Genomic DNA, 20,606 nt, shown 5'->3' on the forward strand with positions numbered 1-20,606 from the left:
GAGTTCAACTAAACTGAGTACATATGCAACTGAAGCCATGAAAATAGAAGCCTCCACTCTGTGAGAACTGAAAAAACTAAAAAAGCAATCAGTTAAACATGACGTATTTTCTCCTATTCACATTACTATGAACTTCAAGAATAGGTCTTTGATTTTTTAGTTTACTACATAGAGAATCTAGTATAAAAAAATTAAACATATCAAAAATATGTAATGATCTGATGGTTAGGAAATGATACACTGGCCAACAACTAAGTTCAGACAGTAAAAAAGAGAAAATAAATGAATAATAGCACAGGGCAAGAGCCTATTACTGTAAGAGTTAGGATTCTCAGTGGTGTCACGGGCAAGGTAGAATGCTGAGATTTGTTTATGTATGTCTGATAACGTGGGATAAGATAAAGACTGGGTTTCAGCAGTAAATCGATTTATTATGTCTTCTTGCTACCTTTATGTTTCAACTCCATGATAATCGAGCTTTCCAGAATTCTGAGATTATGAGCTGCTTTCTGCTGAGCAACTTCCAGCTGCTGTTTGAACAACAAATAAAACTGAGCCACTTATATAAAAACAATGTTCTTAACTAGTATGAGAACAAATAAATAAAGAGAAATGAAGAAAGAGAAAAAGGGCCAACTCTTTCTTTACACACGTAGATTAGCTTAATATAGTGCTCAGAATTGATGAAGCAAAATGCTAAATATCAAATGTGACAGCATAGAATAGCAATAAAGTAATGACTCAAGTAATCAAAAAGATCATGCAGGTTTATATGGTTTATGTGTCCATTGGTCATTATGAACCCCATGTAGATTGCCTGCATGGGTTATGATAGAAAACAAAGTAAATCCATATTACAGAATGATCTTACATATTGTTTTTCATTTTGTATTTAACATATTGGAAATGTTGTCCTTCCTAGGAAATGGACATTATTCTTACCACATATTATAATAATATATATTGATAACAACTAATTGCTAAGTTTAGTAGCTTGCTGTCAATCAATCATGAACATAGAACCAGTAATCTATGAATGTTTAGGAACATATAAAATCCACTAGATACTATCAGTGCTGACTAATTTGTCCAGCAAGAAACTAAAATTTAACTAAAGGATTTAAGCATAAGAATTTTAAAATAAAATTAGACCTTAATTTCAACAGTTTACACATACAAACTCTTATAAGAAGCCCTCATATCAAAAGTAAAGATGATTTGAAGTGGCACTTGACTTGTTTTCAGAATTGTTTTCATATACAACTCTTAATGAGTAAAAACACTGATGTATATTCAAAAGCGAGGGACTGGAAGTAAATCTGATGGGTGTTTTATCTTTAACCTAGACTATTAGTTTTATTTCTTTAATTTATTATAAATTCTTAAGCCAGTACTCCATAAGAATTTCCAAATTATCCAACTTACATAAAATTTTTCTGAAATTACTTATGCCAAATATGCCTTATATACTTGATATATTTTTATAAAGCAAATTGGTTTTTACAACTATCAAACATAAATATTCCCAGAAGGTCAGGTGTTGAGCTGATGAGAAGACTTTACAAAACTGAAAAAAAAAAAAATCTATGTTTTTTTTTCTAAACTGTCTGAGACACATAAGTACCAGTTTCAATATAACAGTAATTGGTAAATATTTAACCTAACTGGTTTTCTTTTAAACATATAAGGTGAAATACTAGATCTTTAGAAATGATTACCCAAAAATTAAAACAAAAATAAAATTAAAATTTCTCAGTTAAAGGGGCTAAAGCCCAATGTATTTTATTTTTTAATAAATCCATAACTGTAGGTTACCAATGAATACATAAATCAAATAATGTCACAGTAGTAATGATACCCAAAGTCATGACTATTTTTGTAAAGTATCTTAATTAAACTGAATAATAGATAAATTTATATTTTAGGTCTCCTATACATAGAAAAAACTTTCTCATAGTTGAAAATAGTAAATTAAATCTCTTTATAAAATAATAAACTTCCATTATATTATATTTGCATATAAGATTATGTTCAAGGTTCTTAAAATTTAAATTCAAATCCACATAATTGAAAATTTTTAAGGATTGTTTTTGTATCTTTAACTTCACATTTGTCCATATAAAGAACATCTATAGTATTTTGTTTTTATGTGTTCTTTCATGACAACTTGAAATGTTGATTCAATGAAGCAGAAGTTTAAACATTGCATCTGTTTCTAATTTACTTACTGAAAGGTAAATTTTATTATTAATCATTTCCCCATAATTTTCCTATGGCTCCTCTGTATTTCTTCTTCATAATATATTCTCATATATGAATTAAAATGCAAACCTTTTCAGATCCCTTCACTATATGCCTAAAGTAGTAATGATCTAGTGTAGAATGAGTTAATTCTCTGAAAATATCAAACTCAGAATGAGGTCATATGTGAGAGAGTTTTTCTACATCTTGACAGTAGAAAAACTGCACTCAAAGATGTAATATTAGAAATAAATAGGAAATTGGCATTGACCTGCTTACTAAGAATACACAGTCCATACTGAGCCAATGAATCGGGGTAGAATAATGCAAAGGGCATTAGTAAGAGTTTAATTCTAAGACATTGAACAAAACAAAGGTGATCATGAAGTAGAATAAAAAGGCAAGTTGGGATAGAGCAGAGTAACAGAGAGTATAGTCTTTCATGGAGGAGAAAGAGAGAAGATAATGTTGTCCAGAACCTCCTTCTGTCCACCTCATTACTCCTGGAATATAGATTCAAGCCCCAAGGATCCTAGATAATCTGCCAAGCCAGTTACTAGGCCAGTATACGAGATGCATTTGAATATGAAGTTTCTCCTCACATTAGATAACTGGGAGATTCACACATGTCATTTAGTGACAGAAAATGACAGAAAAATACTGTAACCTCAGAAATATGAGAACCACTCTACCTGGAGAGTTAGCAAAATGCATATATATTCAATTTGTGATTACAACTCCAAAAGAAAAGCAATATGTAGGAGCTAATAGAAATTAACGAGGAAACTTTTAATGAGATTACAATTTGAGTAATAAAAACCAGGTTGGCATCTCTTAATCAAAATTTTCAACCTGAAACTTATACTTAGTAACTACCAGGGCACACCGGGTGGGATGGGAACAAGTGGAAATTGAGGGCTGCTTGGTTGTCCCCTGGGGTCTTACTGTACCTGTGTCCACACCCTTCACCTGTTGCTTGGCTCGACTTGGCTGGCTCCACTTTGAACTCCTGTGGGACAAGCCCTTTGCCGTGTGGTTCAGGGAAGTCCATTCCGGGCACCTCCTCCTCCTCTAAGGACTCCACGTAGAAGAGAGTCCTGGCAGGCTGGTGGATTCCCTGCCTGGGCGCCCCTGGCTGCAGCCTCGTAGCCACTGGCAAGAGGGTGCCATTCAGAGGGCTGAAGGAAGAGGCAGAAGAGGACGGGGAGGCAGGCGAAGAAGAGGAGGCAGAAGAGGAAGGCTTCTTCCAGAAAGTGCTCACTCCGCCCTTCTCTTGGCTTTTGAGCAGGCGGTTCTGGCTGGGTCCCCAGTGCTCGAAGCTGCTGCTGCCGTCCTGTTGCAGGCAGCTGCCCCCGGCCGGGCCGCCGGCCGACGGCGACGGGTGGCTGAAGAGTTTCCAGCGGAGTCGCAGGATGTGCTTCACATCGAAGTCTTTTCGCCCAGAGCCTGACATGCTTGACAAAAGGAAGGCGAAGGGACCTCAGCTGATGCAGGAGTAGATGGGTTGGGGAGGCAGGCCAACGGAGCCCCGGGTTAGAGGAGGGTACGGGAGGCTCCCTATGAACCCCGGGAACAGACGGGACCGGACGGCTGAGCTCCCTGCCAGGCGACGACCGGAGCGCGAACAGCAAAGCCGTGCGGCTCAGCTGCGGTCAGGACCTCAGGACCCGCGCGTGGGGAATTCAACGGCTGGGTGCACAGTCAGGAACTGGACGCAGAGGGCTGAGAATCCCCGATCTCCTTGCGGAGTCCCGCGGTGACCGCGGTGAGGGACGGCCCTGATGCCGGAGACGCGCGAGGGAAGGAGGTCTACGCGCTCAGAGCTCTGGAGGCGAAGGCAGCTGGATACACCTCCCTAGCATGCAGGGCGGCAGAGCCTCAGTCGAGAAGCTGTCGGCTCTCCTGTTCTTGCAGCTTAGAGTTCAGTGCCTGGAGACTGCAGAGAGAAAGATCCCCAAGTCGCGGAAGAAGCACACCCCCCCTCAGCCTTCTCGATGCACCTGCGCCCCTGTCCCTGCTCTCTAGGAAGATGCTCTGAGAGCTGCGGGTATCTCTGAGAAAGTCAAAATGCCTTCTGCAAGGCGAGAAGGGGTGGTTTTATCTAGTCAGTTTGTAAGAGAGAGAGAGAGAGAGAGAGAGAGAGAGAGAGAGAGAGAGAATATATATATATCCAGCAAATACAGGAGGGCAGAAGGAAAGCCCGCGCCGTGAAGCTGTCAAGGTCCTCACAGTACAATTTTCTCTCTGCCTCGGCGCCTCCTCCTCCCCAGTAAGTGACGCAGATGTGCACTGAGGCCTTAACGGAGAGATGGAGAGAGGGAGGGAAGGCTTCAATCTTCTTTATGCAAGTGAGTCTGCTGCTCTTATTGTCCCCTTGTGTGGGTCCTGTCACCTTTTTTTTATTCTCCTTCCTTACTACATTACTATGTAGCAATAAAAGTAAAGCAAACAGGCAATATGCTTTAGCATCAGTAAACACCAAATGTGAATCATGGCAGCATAAACTTAATAGGCTGCCATCGCTTTGCAGGTTGCAGGTTAATGGCTTGAATTATTTGATAAACCGCATCCTTTAACCTTTAGCCTTAGTTTCTCTGTAGTGAGAAGAAAGAAACAGGATGCTGGCTTCAAAGTGTGACGATGCCACCATTCTGACAATTACATTGTGATTCTGCCAATAACGCACTCAGGCAGTGCTTCACCCTGGGGGCCAGAGGCACACGGTAGAAATTTGAAGATGGGCATCTGAGCGCAGGGGAAGAGTTTTGCAAAATCAGTGCATTTAATGAGTTTCCATAGAATGAAAGCTGTTCTCAGTGTAAAGGAAGAAATGGAATAAAATGATAAAACATAATTTCAAGACATAACCTTCTAGTACAAAAATCGTGATATAAAATGTATGGAAGAGATTAGGGGGGAAAGACTGAGTATACCCAAAGGCTACTATTCTGCAGAAATCTCTTGTTTGAAGAAAAAAACATGTGTTTTTCCTTATATTTAGAATGAGAATATTTATGATCCCTTTCTAGCTATGACCAGGTAGAGATTTTTCAGCTTTTCCTTTAATGAGCGTTTAAAATAGAACCAAAATCATTTTTGCCAACGTCAAACAGATCAGAGAAGTTGCAGTTTCCCTAGCTCAACAAGGAATATGGTTGTTTGATTAAATGAAATTCACAGAAATTTATGAAAGTCATAGCTTCATCAACCTCCAACAGAACACAGGAATCAAAGATTAAAGCACAGTTATATTATTATTATATTACCCCATTGTTGAGCAGTAAAGTTAAACAGAAACTGAAGCTACATTTGAAGCCTTTCCTAGACAAAGTTAGATGTATTCATAAAACAAGAAATTAAGCACATAAAATCCCTACTTTCAGAAGGAGAAAAATCACTATTCCACATTTAAATATTGATTTATTCCACAACAGCTGGACTACAGTCCCCTGTGCCTTGATTTTTTTTTTCTTTCAGTATTCAGAGTTAAAAAAGAAAAGAAAAAAAAAAAAGCCCTTTAAAGCAAACAATGGTGACAGATCATTTTTATCCAAGAACTGAATCAAGTATTTCTCTTTGGGGAGAAAGCAGTGTATGAAATCACACATTATAAGCAAGACAAAAAGACTTTCCAGCAGAGGTAATACAGAAATATGAGTGCATATAACTAACTTACATTCTAAGAAATTGATTGCATCATGGATTTTCCAACTTCATTTAATTTAAACTTAATTTAAATAATATAAAATATATAATATAAAATAATATAAATAAGGTTTGCTCTAGTTTCCTTCTTCATACCTGAAACATTCAAAACTGTAATTCAGTACTCATTTCCACTGCTATTTTGAAATTCTATTACACTTTTACTTTGCAATATCAATATGATTATTATGCAGCTTAAAAGTTATCTGTTCAAATTTATATGACCCAAATTAATGTAATTTGAGTTTTAATATAAAGAAATATTAATTAAATTCTTTAGATATTGATTATATTTATTTAGCTTTAGTGTTATATTTTATAATTGAAGTAGAAGAAGGAAGGAGGGAAAAAAATGAAGTAATAAGAGAAGGAAGGAGGAGAGAAAGGAAAATGAATGAGAAAGAAAGTCAAAAAGAAAGAGAAAAAGAAGGAAAGAAAGAGAGGAAATGAAAGAATAAATTTACTAAGATATCATGACTTACATTTATATATTAGAAAACTCATTGAAAAAATATGCCTTGTTAAGTATCCAGTATTCAAACTAAAAAATAATAATAATAATAATTTAGCGCTTAGAACACATTAGGTCCAATGGCAAGAAATAGCAGATATGAAAGAATTAAGTTCCTAGAAACTGGCTGTAAGCACTAACAAAGGATGATTGCTTAGCCAGTTATAAATTATTAACTATCTTTACTTTATCTATTGTAATCTACTTTTGAGTCAAATAAATTACGGATTAAGATAACCATACTCATAAGGAAGAGGACAAAAACATAATAGACACTTTTGAAGAATCCCAAAAATCACATTACATTTTCTTTTAAACAAGAATATCAACTCAATTTTTCTAATCCTATTATTTAATTAAATTGATCTGTCATTTCAATCAGGGTCTTTCAAATGAATGTTCATAATATTGCCATAATTTCCTGACAAAAGTTTAGCAAAAAAATCCAGAGGATGCTCATTTACTTCTATACACATGAATAAAACTCTCCAAATAATAATTAAATTCAATATGAACATTAAATACACCTAGCTGAAAGTTCCTACAACTCAAACATTTAACCAAAAAGAAAAACTGAATGTGAATCCAAGCATTTTATTGGTGGAAAATTTTCTCATTTAGCAATCATTTTCTAAACAATTCAAGTAAATGTGTATTTGCTCCAAGTGAATTCTGATCCTTCTGAATCTTTTAGACAGTACTTCTACAATGTCTAGTAATTTGCCTCAACATAATAATACTCAACAAAAGCACTTGAACAGCTAATTATTATCCAATTTAAAAGTTCAAGATGTTAAAAATTCCTGTATTTTAGTTTGTCTTTTTTTTGTTCATATATGTTTTATTTTAATGAAATATATCTATGGACATAACTAGAAAATATTTAAAATGAGTGGAAGTGGAAATTACAGTAGTTCTGTAATTATATTTTCTTTCTTAATATGAAAGAAATAATGACATATAGCACTAATATTAAGTGAGTTCATATATAGTATCAAGGGCTTATTCTTCTTAAATCAAATAAACATTACCTGTTCAAAGTCTATTAATCTTCATTACAGTACATGTATAGTTTAGTTAAGTAGCAATTAAATGACTGCTTACTAAACATTTGTAGGTGTTAATTGATCCTGAGGGACCATTTTAATCCACTCTACCTCTTTGGTTTATTTGACCTTTTTGATTTGAATCAGGCATTAAATGTATATGCTTGAGAAGTTCTCATACATATATGTCTGAGTTAACTGTATGAGTGTTGGAATTCAAAATAATACTAAAAGAGTGCATTCATATTAACGATGACCGAGGTTTCATTTAATTATCTTTTTATTCTCAAAATTGTGTGCAGGATGTCCAAGGTGAAAATACACTATTTTGACATTTGAAGTAGGTGCTCTGGTTATAGTCACATTGCTCAGAACAATATGGTATGATTAATGACGACCCTGTATGCAAGACAGGAAAAAAGACACAGATGTGTATAACGGACTTTTGGACTCAGAGGGAGAGGGAGAGGGTGGGATGATTTGGGAGAATGGCATTCTAACATGTATACTATCATGTAAGAATTGAATCGCCAATCTATGTCTGACGCAGGATACAGCATGCTTGGGGCTGGTGCATGGGGATGACCCAGAGAGATGTTATGGGGAGGGAGGTGGCAGGGGGGTTCATGTTAGGGAACACATGTAAGAATTAAAGATTTTAAAATTTAAAAAATAAAAAACTAAAAAAAAAAAAACCCTTACTTTTTTAAAGGAAATATTTTTAAAAATGTATAAATATATAGACAATATATCAATATAGATAGAGAGAAAACTGTTTCACTAATACTTTATATTTCCAAAAGTATTAAAATTTACATGGAATAAAGTAATTTCATTATTTTTCATGTCAAATTTAAATTTTTCATTATCTCTGTGAGGTAACCTGTGTGTCCTCTGGAATTTTTACCATTAAGGACAAAATAAAATAGTAAGATTATAGTATATACAATACCGACTTAGAGTTTACGATGTCAATATAAACAGGAAAATAAAAACACAAAATTTAAATATTAGCTTCAACATAGTTGCAATTACCATTCCTGCTTAGGATACCTGAAAATTGAAGCCAACCCAGAATGAACTTTGAGAATGATATTTTATTGTCTTGTGTCTCATATGGACATGGGCTCTTGAAAATGTTTTTAAGAGTTTCTCATGTCAGGTTTCTATACCTCCATCTTTCTATCTGGAGGAACATCTGCCAAGCTCTTACGTTTACTTTCATCTGCTTTGTTACCAGATCTGTTAAAAATCTATAATCAGAAAGCCTGTCTTAAGAAACTAAGATTCCATTTTCCTTATCACAATTTTGACTAGGTATATAACATAAATTATAGACTGTTTACAAATGCTCCTTTTCCCAGAAGTCCATGTGTTAAGTAACATGTGAACATATAAGAGTTGAGAGCAATATTTCATGCATAACCTGTTTTGGAAATAATACTATAACTTATTTCAAGTAAATTGTGTATTCAAAGAGCCTCAAGAAGATTATTCTGAGGAATCAAATTCTTTTGAGCATTAATACAAGTAAATAAGTTTCTAATTTTTAGTGTGAATATCAAAGCTCAAGGTATTTAGTATATTTTCATGACTTTTACTACCAATCAAGATGTCTTTTGGTCCCCAGTCCAAAAGAAGACTACTTGTCAGCCTTGTAGGAGGCTAACTAATGAATCTCTAGACTGAATACATGTTTCCTTTATTTACAGGGACCTTTCTCTTCCTATGCTACACTAATTATTAGCCAAAATGAAAGATGGCAAGGTTCTATAGGGAAGGTTCTCCTCTATAGAACAGAGGAAATATGACATGTGTTGAATACAAGTGTACTATAAAGGATGAAAAATAGAGTGATAAATCTGAAAATCATAACACCACATAAATTTCATGAGATTTTAGCCTACTTAAGTTGTGTGTAGAGTTTGGGCTTCCCTGGTGCTCAGTAATAAAGAGTCCGCCTGCAATGCAGGAGACATGAGAGACGCAGGTTCAATTTCTGGGTCAAGAAGATCCCCTAGAGAAGGAAATGACAACCCACTCCAGTATTCTTGCTTGGAAAACTCCATGGACAGAGGAGCCTGGTGAGTTACCGTCTATGGGATCCCAAAGAGTCGGACACAACTGAGAGATTAACACTTTCACTTTTCTAAAACAACATTATAAATAAAGATGACAGTGGGAAACAGATACAATTGTAGATTATAATACATTCTTTAAATCTATTCATACTAGATAGACTCTCAGATTAAATATGGAACCTTTTCTCCAAAGTTAAAGTTATAAAAATGTTAATGATATTATACTTTATTTTTATATAGTGATCTAGGCAACTAAAATGGAGAGTATAATTTTATAACACCTTTCTAAATTCCAGACAACTATTTCATTTAATCTTTATAAAAATCTTACTAGCTAGATGTTATAAAAGACTTAGTGTAAGAAAAATAAATTTAAAACTCCACTTGCCACATCACAGGTATTTTCTTTTATTATCTAGCTCAGACAGTTTTCCACAGGTATATTTTTCCTCCTGCTAAGTACAAGAGTGCATTTTTTAAAAAAGACACACTTCTTATGACATTTCAATATCCTTTCATAAACTGTGATTCAGAGTTTGGAGGTTCATAATTATCTATACATTTGCTCTGCTCTAAGAAAAGAGATATTTTTAGCATTTTCAAAAGTGAACTTTTCAATATTAGTGTGTATTTGCATGTGTATGTGTGTGTGTGTGTGGGTGTGGGTGTGGGTGTGTGTTTAGACAAGAACAAATATAGTATCTCCTTTGAGACAATAATTTCTGGAAAACACAGAGATTATTTTACTATGCTATAATGGTTCTAGAGGGCAGAGAACATACCTTATTTAGTACTGAATTCACAGTTCCTAGCACAGCTTTCCTGGTGGATCAGAGGTAAAGAAGCTGCCTGAAAATGCAGGAGACTCAGGTTTGACCCCTAGGTTGGGAAGACCCCCTGCAGAAAGAAATGGCAACCCACTGCTATAGTCTTCCCTGTGAAATCCTATGGACAGAGGAGGTTGGCAGGCTATAGTTCATGGAGTCACAAAAGAGCCTGACATGACTTAGCAACTATACAACAACAATAACATAGTGCCTATATGGCATGATAAATTAATATATAATTTTTGAATTAATAATAGTGACCAGTTTGGGGGATGGGGTAGAATGGGCTCCTATAGGAGAGAGCAGGAAAAAAATTAAACAAAAGTATGATAAAACATTCTGTCTGGAATTATTTTGTGTAAGAGCAAATAGAATTATAAAAAAGTGTGTTCTGGAATACTTCAGTCATATTGCTAAATGATTCTAAAACATTTTAAAAAATCAGCTTATATTCTGTGTTCCTTTCTAGAAAGAGGCAATGCAATGTGTAATGTATTTAGACAATTTTTTTCATTGTTAATATTAAAAGTTTTTAAGTCTTTACATTTAAATTTATAAACTTTAGTTACATTAGAAACACATATTTAATTCACTCATGCATTACTGCATGTATTCAAACACATTTCTTTTTTATTGAGCATCTACTATGTGCCAGGCCCTATTCAAAGTGATAGGAATGAGGCAATTAAGAAAAAAGGTAAACCAAAATCCATGTCCTCATTGAACTTACATCTTCGAAGTGAGTGATATAAATTAAAGGTCAATAAATAAATAAATACCAGATGATGAAGATGTCTATGGAGATAGTATCAAAGAAAGAAAGTAAAAGTTTTGAAGGGAAATAGGTTGAAATTTAAGTAGTCTGAAAGAGCAAATCTCACTGGGAGATGGACACTTCAGCTCTGTCCAGAAGGAAGTGAAAGCAGATTTTATTCATGTAAATGGAACAGTACCCCAAACAGATCGCATAGACAAGCAAGGACCTTGGGAAAGGATACATTTTGGAATATTTAAGGAGTCATATCAACTAGAGCTGAGTCACCAAAGGGAAACTAGAAGATGAACTCGCAGTGGGGTGGAGGGGAAGGGGGATGGTTCAGTCGCTAAGTCGTGTTTGATGCTTGCAACCCCATGGACTGTATCCTCCCAGGCTCCTCTGTCCATGGGATCCTCCAGGCAAGAATACTGGAATGGGTTGCCATTCCCTTCTCCAGGGGATCTTCCCAACCCAGGAATTGAACCTGGGTTTCCTGAATTGCAGGCACATTCTTTATCAACTGAGTTATAAGGTAACTCAGCGTGGGGTGAGGGTCAGTATGGTGGCTTAAAGGATCTTCCAGGTGAGTGGATAGGAAGGTTTGCTTCTATTCTGAATCAGATGAGAAGCCATTGGAGTGTGTCAGGCATTGGTGTGATAGCATCTGACTTTAATTTTCTAAGAACATCTTGGCTGCCAGGTTAAAAATAAAGAGAAGAAAGCAAGGTACGGACAAGAAAACATTAGAATGCTATGGTAATAGAGGAGATAAAAGATGATAGAAGTATGGGAAGTTTTGGGAAGGTGTAGCATTTCTAGGGAATTGATTTTTCAAGCTCACAGCCTTTTTCTTTCCTCTCTATACTATCAATGTTAGATAAAGTTTAATTCTGTTTTTGTTTCCCAAAGGTAATCTCTTTCTCCATTTTTTGGCGGGGGATCTTATTCATTGATGTCAGATGCTCACATAACTTAAGCCATGTTCAGGTAGTAATTTGTAATTTCAGCCTACAAAATAATTTATATTTCATTGAGATTTAGCAAATGAAACTGTAAACCAAGATATATTCAAAGTTCTTTATCATTCTTTAGGGATTGCCAAAAATGTTAAAGGCAGCACCTGCAATCACAGCCTAGGGTGGACTGCCCAGCTTGAATAAAGACAATCTTGTTTTTATCTGTTTTATAAACTGGGCTTCTGCATGAAGCTAGGTATATGAATAGCTTCTACTGTTCGAAATTCTTTTGTAAAACAACTATCATAATCTGAATTTGAACGTAATTTAGGAAATTTCAGGCCTGTTAGCAAAACAAAATATGAGTTATTTCTGAGTTGAATGGATCCTTTTATTGTTTTAATCTCTTTCACCATGCCACCTGATATTACTGAAAGTCAAAGTTGCTCAGTTGTGTCCACCACTTTGCAATCTTATGGACTGTAACCTGATAGGCTCTTCTGTCCATGGAAATTTCCAAGCAAGAATACTGGAGTGGGTAGACATTCCCTTCTCCAAAAGATCTCCCTGACCCAGATATCAAAACAGGTCTCCTCACAGATGTGTATAACGGACTTTTGGATTCAGAGGGAGAGGGAAAGGGTGGGATGATTTGGGAGAATGACATTCTAACATGCATACTATCATGTGAATTGAATCACCAGTCTATGTCTGACGCAGGATGCAGCATGCTTGGGGCTGGTGCATGGGGATGACCCAGAGAGATGTTTTGGGGAGGGAGGTGGGAGGGGGGTTCATGTTTGGGAATGCATGTAAGAATTAAAGATTTTAAAATTAAAAAAAAAAACAAAAACAAAAACAAAAAACAGGTCTCCTGCATTACAGGAAGATTTTTTACTATCTATGCCACTTGGGAAGCCCATTTGTAGTACAAATTTAGTTAAATGTAGAATTGTTTGCTAGTCAACATTCTGGCTCTGCATATGAATATTAGCTCAGTTCAGTTCAGTTGCTCAGTCATTTCCGACTCTTTGCAAGCCCATGGACTGCAGCATGCCAGGCCTCCCTGTCCATCACCAACTCCCAGAGTTTACTCAAATTCATGTCCATTGAGTTGGTCAAGCCATGCAACCATCTCACCCTCTGTTATCCCCTTCTCCTCCTGCCTTCAATGTTTCCCAGCACCAGGGTCTCTTCAAATGAGTCAGTTCTTCGCATTAGGTGGCCAACGTATTAAAGTTTCAACTTCAGTGTCAGTACTTCCAATAAATATTCAGGACTGATTTCCTTTAGGATGGACTGGTTGGATCTCCTTGGAGTCTAAGGGACTCCCAAGGGTCTTCTCCACCACCACAGTTGAAAAGCATCAATTATTCAGTGCTTGGCTTTCTTTATGGTCTAAATCTCACATCCATACATGACTATTGGAAAAACCATAGCTTTGACTAGACAGACCTTTGTTGGCAAAGTAATATCTCTGCTTTTTAATATGCTGTCTAGGTTGGTCATAGATTTTCTTCCAAGGAGCAAGCATCTTTTAATTTCATGGCTGCAGTCAACATCTGCAGTGATTTTGAAGCCCAAAAGAATAAAGTCTGTCACTGTTTCCCCATCTATTTGCTGTGAAATGATGTGACCAGATGCCATGATCTTAGTTTTCTGAATGTTGAGTTTTTTTTATTAGCTATATTTTGTCAAAATATAAAAATTTTAATTTTCATTATAAAAACACATTTTCAGTAATTGAATATGTCTCCATTTATTAATGCTGATTTTTGTGAAAATAATAGACTACCAGAACAAGTTATACTACAGGATAGACTTCAAATTTTCTCTTTCCAGATTCCTGACTGGAGAATCTAAGATTGACACTTCCATCCAATAGAACGAGCTCTCTAGAAGGTTCATTCATTATTTCTGATCTTCTGCCATAAATCTATACTTCTGTGTCAGCACTGAAAACCCAGACTATGGATTTCTGACTTACAAAAATGTCAAGCCATGCAGAAATAATTGAAACCACAGGAGATTTCAATCAATCAATTTAGTATTGAGAATTACCTGTGTCCTCAGTCTTGTGCTGTGAAGAAAATAGGGACCTATTCTGGTACATAACATATACAAACAAGAAGATTTTAAATTATGAGTTATCCACACCATACAATGCCCTGAATATTTTTCTAATTCTTATTGGAAAATAATTTTCTAATAATTATAATTCTTATTAGATTGAGAATTTTTCTGATTCTTACATACAGATTTTGCAGGTGATTTTTCATAATTATTTCTCATGCCTGTTTCCCAAAGATGCAAATATGAAGTATGGAGAAGCTAAAGTACCAATCACAGAGTACCTTAGACCTAATAAGCCACTCCTGAGTCAATTTCTTTGGTTAATAAGAGAACTTTACAGGTTATTGAAATGCAAAATTTTAATTTTCATATGGAACATAACTTCTAACATCATATACTTCTTTACAAATGTTTGTGCTTCACTAACCTTTTGAAAACCTCTTTTCCTTTGCTGTGGGTATCATTCCCCAGTTGAAGCCATAGACTAAAGCAGTTAGTGCAGTACGAATGTACTGTTTTCTATTCAGATACATATTATGCATAAACATATGTGGGTATATGTAAGTTTATATGCACATGCACGTACATAAAGTTTGAAAGGGAATCAAATCATAGGGAACAATACAGTCAAAACAGTAAAGGAGAAACACATAATTTGACATTTATTTATTTTTGAGAGATTAATTCAGTTTATATGGTAGATATCATTTCCTGGATATTAAAAAAAAAAAAAATTTTCAAAACTTTAAATGGAGACAGTTCACAGAAGATATTGAGTTCCACACAGCTGCAATATTTTAATTGTCTTTCTATTATTGCTACCTAGAGTCTGTCATTCTGGGCATGTCATTGAACATAAAACCTCTGCTATGTCTCCTTTCAGTAATGCATTCCAAGAGAAGACAACGGAGAAGGGAATTTTACGATGATACTGGTAATTGTTTTCAAAAATCAGAAAGATCTAGGAGAATTACAGTTTAAAAGTGAATTTATCAATAAGGAAAGACTTATTTATGGTCTTCAATAAAATAAGAATTTTAACTAATCTGCTATTTAGTTAAAAAAATCCAGTCCAATATTGAAATATCTGATTTCCTAATAATGATTTAGACGGTGAGGCAGAAATGATTAACTGTTGGACTTGGTGTCATAAAATTGTTGAAATCTGTTCAATCATAGAACAGATATCTATTTCTGAGTGAATGGATCCTTGTTATGTACTTATAACATGAAAAGTAAAGAGGGGCTTCTCATTATCCACACAGAACTGACATTTTCTATGGGGACAAAAGCTAGAAAACATCTAAACAAACCAAAAATAAACCCAAACATTTCGGTGTTATAAAGTGCGAAGAGATGAGATAGCAGAAGGCACTTCACTGTTCTCCATTTTATGTAGAATCCTTAGAAAATTGTATTCTATAAAGTTGACCTTATAACCCATTTGAAAGATAGCAATATGTGTGTGTGTGTGTGTGTGTGTGTGTGTGTGTGTGAAAAACAGATGGATAAAGAGATGAGAAGAAGGAGATAAAATACAAAAATAAAAGAAAACAATCCGCACAACAACAGGAGAAAGACCACCAAAGAATGGCCACTGAAAGCCACTTAGCAAAGAGAATGGTATATTGGAGGAATACAAAGGCCACTCTTAAGGATTACATAAGGAGAGGGCTGAGATGACATTATTCCATAATTTGCAGGGTAGAGTTCTTTTTAAAAATTGTATCTACAATGGAAAATTAAGCAGTTAATTTAAAGGGTTTTAAGCAGTGAAGTAAAGGTCCATCTAGTCAAAGGTATGGTTTTTCCAGTAGTCATGTATGGATGTGAGAGTTGGACTATAAAGAAAGCTGAGCACCAGAGAATTGATGCTTTTGAACTGTGGTGTTAAAGAAGACTCTTGAGAGTCCCTTAGACTGCATGGAGATCAAACCAGTCAATCCTAAAGGAAATTAGTCCTGAATATTCATTGGAAGGACTGATACTGAAGCTGAAACTCCAATACTTTGGCCACCTGATGTGAAGAACTGACTCATTAGAAAAGACCCTGATGCTGGGTAAGATTGAAGGCAAGAAGAGAAGGGGACAACAGAAGATGGGATGGTTGAATGGCATCACCAACGAGATGGACATGAGTTTGAGTAGGCTCTGGAAGTTGGTGATATACAGAGAAGCCTGGTATGCTGCAGTCCATGGGGTCACACAGAGTCAGACATGACTGTTTTTTAACTTGGGTCAATTAGATTGGAAAAGTGCAAGGATCCAAAGAAAGAAATACATCATCAGGAATATTTTCTCTTCCATCAGGAAACTCAATCATTTAACCTAGGATCATTCCATAATAAGTTTCAAAAATAAGCTGGGTAGTATTAGTGCTTGCTCTCATATAGAGGTGCTATCTTAATTTAATTTAAGGATTTAGTACCAGGATTAGTGTTTAGTAAATGGATATAACTTACAGTGCTAGGTTTTTATTTTTAAAAGTACTTTGCCATATGTTATCTCACTTTATAAACTGTATTGGTTCTCAAGGGGAAATCAGGACTCTGGAGATGGATTACAAAGCAGGGACTTGATGGATAAGGAGAACATAGAAAAAGCAAGAAGGAAAAGAAATGTTATATACAAAGATCCTGGGTCAGGAAAGAGCTTAGAGTAGTTAATATTGTGGGAAATCCTTTTGAAAACAGGAGAGGTAGCATTTATTTTTCTAGATTATTAACCTAAAGATCAAAACAATGATGTAACCTGTACAAATTTCTTATTATTCTTCAGCATTTTCAGTTGTGCCTGACTCTTTGCAGACCCCATGAACTGTAGTCCACCAGGCTCCTCTGTCCATGGAATTCTTTCTCCAAGAATATTGGAGTGGGTTGCCATTTCTTCTTCTACTAGGGGATCCTACCTTAAGGGGATCAAACCCATGCTTCTTATGTCTCCTACATTGGCATGGGCTTTTTACCACTAGCATTACCTGGGAAGTGGAAGTGATAGTCACCTACTATCAATGTAGGTGGTCAGTTGACATATAGACCAGGAATTTCATCTTGATAATCTTTAAATATTAATCTTCCTCCAGTCTATCTACAGTTACTCTAAAGATAAACTCAATTTTCATGTTTCCTGCTCATTTAGTATTCTGCATTTAACCTGCAACTTCAACTTCATGAGTGCAAAGTTTCAACTTTTCTAACACTTTGGCCACCTCATGAGAAGAGTTAACTCATTGGAAAAGACTCTGATGCTGGGAGGGATTTAAGGGCAGGAAGAAAAGGGGACGACAGAGGATGAGATGACTGGATGGCATCACCAACTCGATGGACATGAGTTTGAGTAAACTCCAGGATTTGGTAACGGACAGGGAGGCCTGGTGTGCTGCAATTCATGGGGTCGCAAAGAGCTGGACACAACTAAGTGACTGAACTGAGCTGAACTGAACTGAACACTGAAATATTAGTAGTCCATTTTATCCTATGATTTAACTTCAGAGTTACACAGTTCCAAATAAAACATGATTGTAAATACCCATGGATTCTTTAAAATTAAGTGAATAAAACATTTACTATCATCTATTCTATTTCTGAAACAGGGAGATATATATATATTATATATATAATATATATATAAGAAAAAATTATGAAGCAATAGGAACTCTCCATAAATCAAAAATGACATTTTAGTGTGCATAATGAAAAATAAGTTATATGCACATTTTAATAAAACTGTGATATCTATCCTTGCTCCTCCCAGATGACACAGTGGTAAAGAATCCATGTGCCAAAGCAGGAGACTTAGGAGAGGTGGGTTCAACTCCTGGATCAGGAAGATCACGTGAAGCAGGAAATGGCAGCCCACTCCAGTATTCTTTCCTAGAAAACGCCATGGACAGAGAAGCCTGGTGGTCTATAGTCAATGAAGTTGTAAAGATTCAGATGCAACTGAGCACATACACAACAAATGTATCTTATAAATCGTATATAGAAATAAATAATAGAATTGGAAGAAATAATTGAATTAAAAAAGCCCAGAAAGAAAAAAACTGAAACAATAAGAAAGCAATGAGAGACATCAAGAAGAGAATTATATTGCTGAGTCTTCAATCTTGACTAAATAAGAGGGGCCTTGTCCAACATCTACCAATATCTACCAGAATTTTAAAATGATACAGATAGGGCTTACTCTGGGTACAATGACTTGGATTTTAATTCCATTTCTGATACTAATTAACTGTTTTACCTTGAAATATTTTCCAGACTCCTCAGAGACTTTGTTTCCTAATCTATAAAACAGAGGCTATAATGTTTCAAAAAATGTTGAAGGAAAAAAAAAAACTAACTAAATTACATCTTTCAGCATAGGGGACAGCATATAGAAGTTACTCAACAAATAGCAATCTCTGTCTTTCTACATCCTGTTTCTAAATTGAAATGGTAAACAATAAATACATAGTTAATATGCAAATTTGGAGAGGGCAATGGCAACCCACTCTGGTACTCTTGCCTGGAAAATCCCATGAACAGAGAAGCCTGGTGGGCTGCAGTCCATGGGATCGCTAAGAGTCAGACATGACTGAGAGACTTTCCTTTCACTTTTGACTTTCATGCATTGGAGAAGGAAATGGCAACCCACTCCAGTGTTCTTGCCTGGAGAATCCTGTGGACAGAGGAGCCTGGTGGGCTGCTGTCTATGGGGTCACACAGTGTCGAACCCTACTGAAGCAACTTAGCATGCATGCATGTGTTGGAGAAGGAAATGTCAACCCACTCCAGTATTCTTGCCTGGAGAATTCCAGGGAGGGAGGAGCCTGGAGGCTTCTGTCTATGGGGTCGCACAGAGTCGGACAGGACTGAAATGACTTAGCAGCAGCAAATTATGAAACTCAGTTAATAGGTTATGAAATTTAAATATTATAGATAGAAAGTATTACTGCAGTTTAAATGTTAAAATAATGCTTTGATGCCCATAAATTATAAAGAATAAATAGAACTTTTTGAAGTTTACTTTAAAAAATAGTTATGTAGTTCAGTAATAAGGTCTTTGATAGCAATTTCAGGTTATTACACAGATTAATGGTGACAAAGTGTGATGAGATTTACATTATCAAAATTTTCATTCATTGATCACAGCTATCAGAAAGTGATTGTGAGGAATATTCAAAGTTCCATTTACTGTTAAAAATATTACCAGTTTTTAGTGAAGCAGCCCTCTATTCACTTTATATGACCAGACCATAAGGAATCATCCTGGGAAGGCAGTGGCCTGAGGGTGAGACCCCCTACAAATGTCACTCTTTCATACTAGAGGAAGTTTAAAGATGTCACTCATTGGTACCATTCCCAAGGTCTGCCATCCAGAAGCAAATAGCAACCACTGGGTAATGTAAGCAATTTAAAGTATATTATGTCAAACCAGTAAGAATTTATTATTAAGTAATAAGGAATATACATCAAAAAAGGAAACCTACAGAGAAAAAAGTTATTTGTACTTAGAAAATCCTCCTAACAATATTTTACTGTGCCTCAAGCTGTCACCAAAGATCTCACATTATTGAATTCTTGTATTTATTTAAGATCATAATATATAAAACATATACAACTCAGGTTATCCATAATTTCAAATTGCTGAAATATCATCTGAGTATGTTAAAGACAAGACGTAGGCTTTTGAAAATGAGATTTTCTTTGATAAAATACAAACAGAATTGGATTTAATTTGTTCATTTGGTTTGTAAGAATTATATTCAGAGACAATGTTAAATCTAATGGAAAGCATTTGCTATTGAATTTCATATGTCATTTTTGTTCATATTCTTCCCTTAACACTTAGAGAAAATATAAATAACATATTTCTCCTCTATGATTTTCTGCTTTTGCACATTAGCAAGTAACCATCATTTTCCAAAGAAACACTGGTGGGGTGTCTTAGCTCTTTCTTTTCCAAGTCATTAAATAATTAATAGTGTTTCTTGTTTCATACTAGTGTCAAACCCTGTTCTGGATGTTTCAGCAGAGGTTGCATCCTAGTGGGAAAAGACAAACAAGCAAATAAATAGTTAAATAATGTCATGGGGATTTAATTATTATGTAGAAAAATTAAGCAAGGGGAGAACTAGAGAATTCTGAGGGAGCTGCAACAATTATTTTAGATAATATGGTTAGAGACGTTCTCTCTGATAAAATGACATTTGAGAAGAGATTTGAATAAAGCAGTGGGAGGGTGAAAGGGAGACTTGCAGTTACCAGGGCAATAGTCATTGGGGCAGGAAAAAAAAAAAAAAAAGTGGAAAGGCTCAGAGGCATATGTTTGGCATATTAGAGCAATAATAAATGGGGTAGAAAGATAATTAAATTGATAACTCAATTAACTGTTACCCCAAGTAATAGAAAATTCCAGCAACACTCAGTAT

The 20,606-nt window shown here is 35.6% G+C and overlaps 1 protein-coding gene across 1 annotated transcript in view; it reads right to left on the bottom strand.

Moving 5' to 3' along the window:
* Nucleotides 1–4,510, bottom strand: part of KLHL1 (kelch like family member 1) — a 548,398-nt gene extending 543,888 nt beyond the window's left edge. The window contains exon 1 of the mRNA XM_004012176.6: nt 3,192–4,510. Coding sequence (XP_004012225.1) covers nt 3,192–3,694 — 503 coding nt within the window. The 5' untranslated portion in view covers nt 3,695–4,510. The remainder of the gene's footprint in view (nt 1–3,191) is intronic.
* Between the last annotated feature and the right edge of the window lie 16,096 nt (nt 4,511–20,606).

Source organism: Ovis aries, chromosome 10 (assembly GCF_016772045.2).
Source record: "Ovis aries strain OAR_USU_Benz2616 breed Rambouillet chromosome 10, ARS-UI_Ramb_v3.0, whole genome shotgun sequence".
NCBI lineage: Eukaryota > Metazoa > Chordata > Mammalia > Artiodactyla > Bovidae > Ovis > Ovis aries.